The sequence below is a fragment of the Anabrus simplex genome, chromosome 2, assembly GCF_040414725.1.
Source record: "Anabrus simplex isolate iqAnaSimp1 chromosome 2, ASM4041472v1, whole genome shotgun sequence".
NCBI classification, from domain to species: Eukaryota; Metazoa; Arthropoda; class Insecta; order Orthoptera; family Tettigoniidae; genus Anabrus; species Anabrus simplex.
Window position 1 is genome coordinate 304,143,640 of NC_090266.1, and position 9,900 is coordinate 304,153,539.

Here is a 9,900-nt window from a genome sequence, read left to right on the forward strand (position 1 = left end):
AAGACACACACACCTGATGCTGTCAGTTGTGTACAGTTTTATTTAAAACTATATACGTATTATACATACACATCAATGAACACTTGACTATATGCTCTTGAACAAAACATTGTTACAAAGAATAAGAAGAAGACTGTACACTTGCATGTCAACCAACTACCAACCCAACTAAGTCACATCATAAACTCACGTACTAGATTAATGACTTGCACTCATAACTCTCACTAAAACAACTCCACTCAACCTTCAAGACTACCTCTTTATATACATTGCTTGGCCAGGCTTCTAGAAGAATATGACACAATATGTTTTCTCATAATTTCGAGTCTCCAAAACCTATTTACAATGAATGGACTTTTCTGTAACTCTCTAGTGCGAAAGCTATGTTGTTCTGAATTATTACCGTGTGTTGCACAACATTGCATTTGATTTATACATCATATACACAGATGATAATAAATTATATACTATTAATTACATGGTCTCACATCAGATAAACTCTTAGTACACATACAAGCAAACGTGTCGTAACATAACCTCACATACAACACACAATTAATAAGACCATGATTTATACCAAATAAAGTCCAGACATAACTACATAAATAATATCAATAGATGTAAAAGACTTCATAACCACACCTCACAAATAATAATAATAATAATAATAATAGTAATAATAATAATAATAATAATAATAATAATCCCGTGGGGGTTTCAGCCTGTTCCCCTATCAGGCGCATCCCAGGTGGCAGATCGGGAGGCTCGCCGGACTTGTTCGGAGGATTTGAGGGAAATGAAATACCTCTCGCGGACCAAAAACAGGCACAGCTCGCCAACATCTTCAGCCACCTCTGAAGCTCACTACTTCAGTTGTAACCATGACACCGACATAAATCGATGTCCCCAATACTTTTAACTTGATAGCATGATGGAACCTACCTACAATATAATTACCCCAGGGCCTAGTAGACATACTAGTTTTTCTCGGTCATCGGATTCTGGGGGACCGAGAACATCATGCAGTAATGTATCGGAGCTTCCCAAATCTCTTCACCCAAAATGCAAAACTTTCTTTGGTAGTCTAAACATCAACACACTTCGGAAAACTGGGAAGTTAAAACAATTAACAGACATGTTAGATAACTTAAACATCCAAATTTTAGCACTCCAGGAAACCAGATACACGGATGAAAATCATTTTGACTCAGGAAATTACAGAATTTACAAAGGCAAGCCAGCAATCTCCCTTCATAAGAGACCATTACAATTTGGCACAGGATTCGCTGTAAGAAGAAACATTGTAAACTCAGTACTTAACTTTTCTTCGCCTTATGAAAGAATTTCAACACTATCCATTAAATCAGGAAACAAAGCTTATACATTACTTAATGTGCATGCACCCACTAATAACTACAATCAAAAAGATCCACAAATAGTGGAAGACTGCTGGGAACTGCTAGAAGAAACTACAGCCACAATTCCAAATCATCACATAAAAATTCTATTAGGAGATTTCAATGCCCAAATTGGTAGAGAAAAGAAATTCAGAACCATTGTAGGACTATACCCAGCGCACAATAGAACTAATAAAAATGGAGAAAGGTTAATTGATTTTTGAAAAAATTTTGTTCTCAAATTAATGTCAACACATTTCCGGGCACTTCCACACAAGAAAACAACCTGGAGATCCCCAAATTTTCACTTGGGAGAATTTCAGCTAGATCATGTGGCTATTTCTAAGAAAAATCAAAAAGAAATTATGAATGTTAAAGTTAAAAAAGGGATCATTGACTCTGACCACCATCTATCCTTAATCAAGGTCAAATTTCAACCAAACAGGTCCAAACCCAGAATAACAAAAAACCTGCATGTCGATCCGGAATTTCTTAAACAGAACACTAGTACTTTCCTTGAAAGTATTCCTACTCACAATCCTTCGAACTGGTTAGAACTCAAAGACATACTTTTGAAGGCTTCTCAAAATGTTGGCACACCACCCAGGAAACACAAACATAGGTGGTGGAATGAAACCTGCGACAAGGCCATAAACTTTAGAACTAAAGCCTGGCAGAATTGGAATTCTCATAAAACTGAACAAACCTGGCAGGAATTCACCAAAATACAGAAACAAACATAAAAAATTATCAGGTCTGAAAAACGCAAATATGATCACTACAGATTGGCAGAAATTGAACAAGATTTCACGAAAAACAATACGCGAAACTTCTACAAAACTTTCAGAGAAGAATTATCAAATTATCAGGCACCTGGTCTTTGCTTCAAACGCCCAGATGGGACATTGGAAACGAATAATCAAGAGAACTGCAAACATCTAGCAGTTTATTTCCAGGATCTTTTAAACTGTGAATCCCCTAAAGAACAACTCACCTTTGAAAAACCCTTATCTAATCAAGATTCAGAACCCCCAACACTGGAAGAAGTCAAAGAAATAATCCATGGACTCAAAAATAACAAAGCCCCGGGAGAAGATGGTATAATTGCCGAAATGCTAAAGATAGGAGGTGACAGCGTAGCCCGGAAAATCTACTCGATTCTTGAGAACATCTGGATCAATGAAGAAATCGCGGAAGATTGGAATTGTATCACAAGTAGATCTTCAATACAGACAAGGAAAATTAAGTTTATAACCTGCAAAGATTGGAAATGTGCGCTAATCCATCCACTATACAAGAAAGGGGATAAAACGAACATCAATAATTATAGAGGAATTAGCGTGATACCAGTTGCTTACAAATTTTTTTCCAAAGCCTTGCTCACTAGACTTGAGAAACAAACAGACCATCTAATTGGTGAATACCAGGCAGGTTTCCGAAAAGGAAGATCTTGTACAGAACAAATCCTTAATCTCAAAACTATCCTCCAAATGCGCAAAACCAGACAAACAGTCATTACTTTTGTAGATTTCAGGAAAGCATATGACTCTATAGACCGTCAAATACTTTTCAATACTCTAGAAGAATTTCAAGTGGATAAAAAAGCAAGAGAATTAATCAAACAAACATTAACTGGCACTTCTTCAAAAGTTAAATTGCTAGGCGAAATATCTGAGCCTTTTCCTGTTAACACCGGGGTCCGTCAAGGGGATGGTTTATCGCCGTTACTATTTAACTTGGTACTTGAGAAAGTAATCAGGACCTGGGAAAAGGAAACTAAAGGAATAACCCTTGGAAGACTACGTAAAGACAGAATTCACGTGGAATGTCTGGCCTTTGCTGATGACATAGCAATCCTTTCCAATAATAGGCATGAAGCAATTCATTCCATTGAAAAACTACATGAAATTGCCATCAAAGCGGGACTTCAAATTTTGTATGAGAAAACTCAGTACATGGAAGGAGCCTCACGATACTTAGATGGACAACCTATGATAACTAAATTTGGCAAAATTATTCAAGTTAACCAATTTAAATATTTGGGAGAAATTATCCAGCTCTCTGGTTTAAACCGCGAAGCAAATAAAGAAAGAATTTCCAAATTACAGAAAGCATACAGGATCACTTGGAACAGGTATAATAAAATATCAATATCTCAGAATGCAAAACTTAGACACTATAATACAGTGATCAAACCTGAAGCGTTATATGCCTCAGAAACCTTAATCATTGGTGGCGGATCTTTAACCAAAGACATTGAGAAACAGGAAAGGAAAATTTTACGAAAATTTTTTGGCCCAGTTTGTATAGGTGGAATATGGAGAAAAAAATCATCCCAGGAGATATATTGTCATTCTGAAAAAATTTCTCACACTTTTCAGAAAAGACGATTGAAATTTTATGGACACATTATCAGAATGAACACTAACAGGCTAATTAAAAGAATTCTCAACCTGGCCCTTTCATTAAAAACCAAGAACAGCTGGCTTTTTTGAAAATGAAACAGATCTTCAGGAAATCAACATCTCAGAAGACATTGTACAGGACAGATGTAAATTCAGAACCAAAATCGACAATCACCACTTTAAAGACAAACCCAACACCAGAGCTACTCTAACCTGGACAGAAGAAAGAAAGAAGCAGCTCAGCGAGAGGATGAAGAGATTTTGGGAGGAAAAGAAGGCTAATACATCAGCTAAACAAGTTCAACCGTCCTCCTGAGTAGGGCATAACGATGTAAAAAAAAAAAAAAAAAAAAAAAAAAAAAAAAAAAAAAAAAAAATAACAACAGCAACAACACCTACTAATCGAGCTCGATATTTCTATTATTTACCCATGGGTTACAGAATTGTTTCCTAATTATACTAGTCCATTATACTTGCATCATTAGAATGTTCAAGTTCCATGCAAGTTTGTTTTTTAAGCCAGTTGTCTGGGATGTGGCAAGGTTGTATACTTGATACCAGTATTTTTCACAGACTGATTTGTTTATTTGGCTCTGAGAAGGGCCGTTGTTATGGAGCTGGGTTGATACAGGCTAGGAAACTTGTGACAGGGTTTCAGTTATCAACGTCATTTAACACAGCACCTGCTTGAAATGTCCGCCTCCATGGTCGATACAAAGCTGCGCGAGATGTTATAAGGACTGCCTGGCCCATTGCAACATCTCTGGCAAAATGGATTGGCATTCCTCGGTGATGAGCTGTCTAAGGTGACGAGGACTGCCCGGGTCCTGTGCAGACAACAGTTGTCTTACATGGCCCCGCAGAAAAAATCCAGGGGCGTAAGATCAGGCTATTTGGCGGGCTAGGGAACAGGTCCTCCCATTCCTACCCATTTACCAGGATACGTCGCATGAAGATGGTCCCGGTCAACCACTGCCGCGTGCGGTGGAGCTCCATCATGTTGAAACCTCATCCTGCAGCGGTCAAGGAATGGCACATGTTCCAAAAATGGTGGTAGTTCATCTTGGACAAACCGCAGATAGTGTAGGCTGGTCAGATGGCCCTCAAAGAAATGCGGATCAATGAGGTGATCACCTATGATTCCATACCATACATTCGCGCCCCACTGTACCTGAAAAGCTGTCTGTCACACACAATCCAGTACTGCATATTATGGTGATTAACGGTTCTGTTGTTGTGAAATCGTGCTTCGTCCATAAATAAGCGAGTCACTAGAAAAGCAGGATCAATGTCTACATGCGGTAGAATCTATTGATAGAATGCCACCCGGGCATCGAAATCATGACTATGGCGATCCTGGTGTAAGTGCAGATGGTACAGGTGAAACCGGTGGGTATGCATTATCCCCATAAGAGACACTCGGTTGACGTTTGTCTCCTGCGCAGTGGCCCGTGTGCTAGTATGAGGGTTACGCCGGATAGCATTAAACACGACCTCTTCATTGTTGTGATATAGATGATGTTTCCCATAGGGAACCTGAAATATTTGTCCCGAATAATTAAATTTCATTGTTAGCAGACGTCACGGGATGATCTTGAACAGGCCGTGTCCTTCCCAGGGATGCAGTATCCCGTAGGCATCTTTCCACACTCCGAAATGCCATGCCTGTTGGTTGTCGTCCATCCAGATAGTGTTCTTGGTACAGGTGTTGTGCCTGCTATGCATTCTTTCTAGCTTCTCCATAGATAAGTAACATATCCACATACTCATCGCTGGAATACATCTCCAGGGAGTGAATAAACTTTGTGTTGTGAATTGCTTTGTTGGGGGGGTGTTCGCGCAGCTACATACTTACCTGCCATCGCATGTTGTTATCGTTCCAATGGGGCATACTTTGCCCTACCTGTGGTCTATGAAGCTTGGAACATGTACGACGTAGCTAACTGGCCACTGACCATCATCCTCATCCTCGTCCAACCCAGCACCATACCTAATGCAACGATACATGTGGTCTTTACAGGGTCAAATAAATAAATCACTCCTTGGAAGCTATCAAGTATGCAACCTTACCACATCCCAGGCAACTGCCTGTTAAAAATGTGGGATTTGAACCTCCTACCTCAAGCACTGTCCACTATCATATATCTCCCCGCCCGCTTGCCATGTGAGCTACTCGACACTTGACCTAAGATGCCCACTTTCCAGCCTATACAGTACCGAGCTCCCAGTCTGTGCGTACACCTCCTGTTTTAAAGTATGCGTTACATGTATCTGTACTAGTTTCACAGGTTCATTCGAAGTACCCATAATGAATCAATAGTGGCGCTCATGATTCCTGCTGTCTTCTAGCCCATAAATACATATCTCGTTATATTAGCCCGGTTTAGGGAGAGGGACCGATGTCTTCCAGAATTGTAGTAAATGTGAAGGGATGCATAAAACTCGATTGCAAGGGGCTGGTGGACCACCTGGTATAAGCAAGTGAACAGGAAAGATTGCAACAGTTATGGAAGTGTTTTATTGATCAGTACACCAGGCAAGGTAGTCACTGGCATTTTGGAAAATATGGTGCGATTAGTGGTTGAGAGTAAGTTGGATGAAAACCAGTGCGGTTTGTGATTGCAGAGGGTCTGTCAAGATCAGGTTTCAGTATGCGCCAGGTAATTGAAAAATTCTATATGGAAAATGGTTACATTTATATTTTGTAGATGTAGGGAAGTGTTCTGAGAATAAAGATGTTAGCTGTTCTGAGGGATTATGTGATTAGTTGGAAGTTATTTCAGGCAATCAAAGGCATTTATGTTGGCAATTGGACTGCAGTGAGACTTGATAGTTGAATGAACTCCTGGCTGAGGGTAGTTACACGGGTGGAGAAGGCTATAATCTTTCCCTTTTGTTTTTCATAGTTTACGTGGATCATTTACTGAAAGGTATAAAATGGTTGAGAGGGATTAATTTTGGTGGAAATGTATTAAGCAGTTTAGCATACACATCTATATACTGGGGGGAGATGGTCATGCAGTTCGGAGCGCACAGCTGTGAACTTGCATCTGGGAGATAGTGGGTTCGAACCCCACTGTTGGCAGCCCTGAAGATGTTTTTCGGGGTTTCCAATTTTCACTTCAGGCAAATGCAAAAGTGCTTCCTTCCCACTCCCACTCCCAGTCCTTTCCTATCCCATCGTTACCATAAGATCTATCAGTGTAGGTGTGACGTAAAACAAATTAAAAAAAAAAAAAGTTTGGCGTATGCTGACAACTTAATGGTAGGTTGTGCTAAAAGCCTGCAATCTGATTTCTTGGAACTTAAAAAGAATTACAGCTTGAATCATATGAAAATAAACATTTCCAAGACTAGTGATGTCCGTAGAGAAGAAACTTACGATTGAATTTCACGCCAGAAATACAGAACTGGAATAGATAGATCAATCCAAGTATTTAGGGTCTGCATTCTTCCAGGATGGTCGTATAGTGTGTGAAGTTGAATCAAGGTGCAGCAGTGTTAATGCAGTGAGCTCACTGTTGAAATAAACGCTCTTTGTTAAGAAAGAAGTCTGCTTCCTCACGAAAATGTCATATCACTGGTTGGTTTTGTGACCAGCATTGCTGTACAGGAGTAAAAGCTGGGGGGATTTGGGATATCTTATTTATAAGTTAAAGATAACAGGCATAAAAGTAGCAAGATTGATTGCTGATACGGACAGATGGGAACGATGGCTGGAGGGTACTCTGAATGACGTGATAAAGGCCAAGTTAGGAATTAACTCTGTGGATGGAGCTGTGAGTATCAAGGGGCTTTGGTGGTGGGTCATGCAAGATGAATGGAGGAGGATAGATTACCTGAGAGAATATTGACCTTGGTTGTGGGGGATATGAGAAATGGAGGGAGACCAAGGTGACGACAGTTAGACTCGGTTCTTAATTATTTCAAGATGAGAGGTATGTAACTAAAATTAGCTACAGTGCTAGTTACAAACTGAGGATTGTGGAAGCATTTAGTTAATTCACAGAAGCTTGCAGACAGAATGCTGAAGGGCATAACATTGGATAATGCAGGTGAGAGTTGGGGCTAGAGAGAGAGAGAGAGAGAGAGAGAGAGAGAGAGAGAGAGAGAGAGAGAGAGAGAGTGAGAGTGTGTGTGAGTGTGTGTTCATGGTGTTGAAACATTTTTACTTATTCTGTTCCAGTCTTATCTTCACCAGGCTTAAATGTGTAATTTTAAAAGTGCATTAATCATGTTATTTTTGTTACTGATTTGTTTAGAATACATTTTATTTGTGAATCCTGTATGTAAGCTAAGTGTGATGTCTAAGAATGGTTTTCAAATATTTCCCTTCATTCAATTTTCATTTTGGAATTGATGCGTCTTGCTTACGCATCATGATCTATGGATTCTTCTAGCAGGCCAGATAGGGATTTCCATTGTACTGAATATGCTAGGTTATAATGTTATAATAATTGGCACAGGCCAGAGCAAAGTGTAGCTTCCACTGAAGTCCCAGTCTCATCCATGGCTTTGACAATATGGAAGTTGCTGGGGTATGGATGGTGCTGAATAATGACATTCGGAGCACAAAAAGTGTCTGAGTGTTATGAAAGGTGTTTCTCATAGGGTCAGTCGTGCTGCAGTGGCACATTCTGGCCCAGTGAGGAAAGCAATGGAAAACTACCTCACTCCTCATCTTGCCTAGTACGCTTCATTTGGGCTCTGCCATTGGTCTTTGCTGTTTCTCTATAACTGCATAGCCTTTGGTGGTACTATTTGAGGATCCAACCAGCCTCTGGGCTGATGACCTAACAGACAGACATAATAATTCACATTGTATTCTCCACTTTGTTCCAGTTACTTCTCAAAAATACTATGTTGGCACAACAAGAAAAATTACTTGCTGAGAAGGAGAGAAACATTCAGGAGTTAGGCGGAGAGTTGAAACACGCAGTAGAAAAAGTAAAAATGCTTCAAACCTGCAGAGATGATCTTAATCAGCAACTGCATTCAGCTGCTGAGCAACTTAAAGTGAAGGATAGAGAACTGGAAAACAACAAAAATGGTAAGTTCTTTCCTGATTTGTTTTCATTACTTTTTTTGCCTGACAAAAGTCAGTGGTGTTATAGCATATCATATGTAGGAATGAAGTTCTGGTGATGAGGCCAGTTTCTTGATTTTGTGCCTGACTGATAAATGTGCAGTTTAAATTTATGCAGCAGTTTGCACATTTATCTGGCAATTACGTTGAAAACTCATACTACGACATTTGTATATATGCAGTCTGAAAGGATATTCTCAAGTTTAGGTATGCCAAAGATGAAGCGACAGTTGAAGTGCTTATCTGTGATTCTGCTGTAAGGTTGAAGATGGCTGCACATTGTGATGGGTCTGCATCTGCTTGATACTATATGAAAAATAAGTTATTGTAATGTACTCTATGTACATATTTTAAAAATATATCACGCTTCCTTTCCAGCCGTGAGAGAGTTTTTAAATACTTCCCAAACTAGCAAGTTGTTGCCACTAACTGTATGACTTGCATGCTAGCAGCGTAATGTCAAGCTTCCTTGGTAGCCATAGTCATTGCAGTTTCATCTCTTGAAGCTGCCGTGCCATTATTTGTTGATTCGAGTCCCATTAGTTGAATTTTGTTTGACCTTCTAAATGTTATTACAGGTTTAAAATTTCATCCTTGTTCCGTATTGCCTCCAAAATTTAATTTATAATGGTTGGGGAGATTCACCAAATTAATACAGCCTTACAGTCACTCTTAGTGATCAATTATATTTACAAAAAAACACAGTGCAGCTTTCCAGACACTTGTTTGTATTAGATTATTACAAATGAAAAAGTTCCGTACAGTTCAATACAGCCATAGGATTCAACCTTGAGGAGTATTTCCCTCTTCCATTAACGTGTGTCGGCAACAGAAACTTTTAAACATATATTGCAGGAGAGGCATATGTTTTAACTTTAAGATGGATTTAAAAAATTGGACTGTTGTAATTTGAAGTAGCATCATTTTTTTAAATTTTCACTTTATTTTAAGATTCGGGTTGAATGTGCTTGATACATAATGTGTATACAGTGTTTTTAATGTGTTGGACCTT

The 9,900-nt window shown here is 39.2% G+C and overlaps 1 protein-coding gene across 1 annotated transcript in view; it reads left to right on the forward strand.

Moving 5' to 3' along the window:
* The window catches only part of LOC136863519 (spindle assembly abnormal protein 6 homolog), a 353,838-nt gene extending 344,690 nt beyond the window's left edge, over positions 1 to 9,148 (forward strand). Inside the window, exons 9-10 of the mRNA XM_068225981.1 lie at positions 8,645 to 8,852; positions 9,096 to 9,148. Of these exons, the coding sequence (XP_068082082.1) occupies positions 8,645 to 8,852; positions 9,096 to 9,148 (261 nt within the window). The remainder of the gene's footprint in view (positions 1 to 8,644; positions 8,853 to 9,095) is intronic.
* Positions 9,149 to 9,900: the final 752 nt, after the last annotated feature.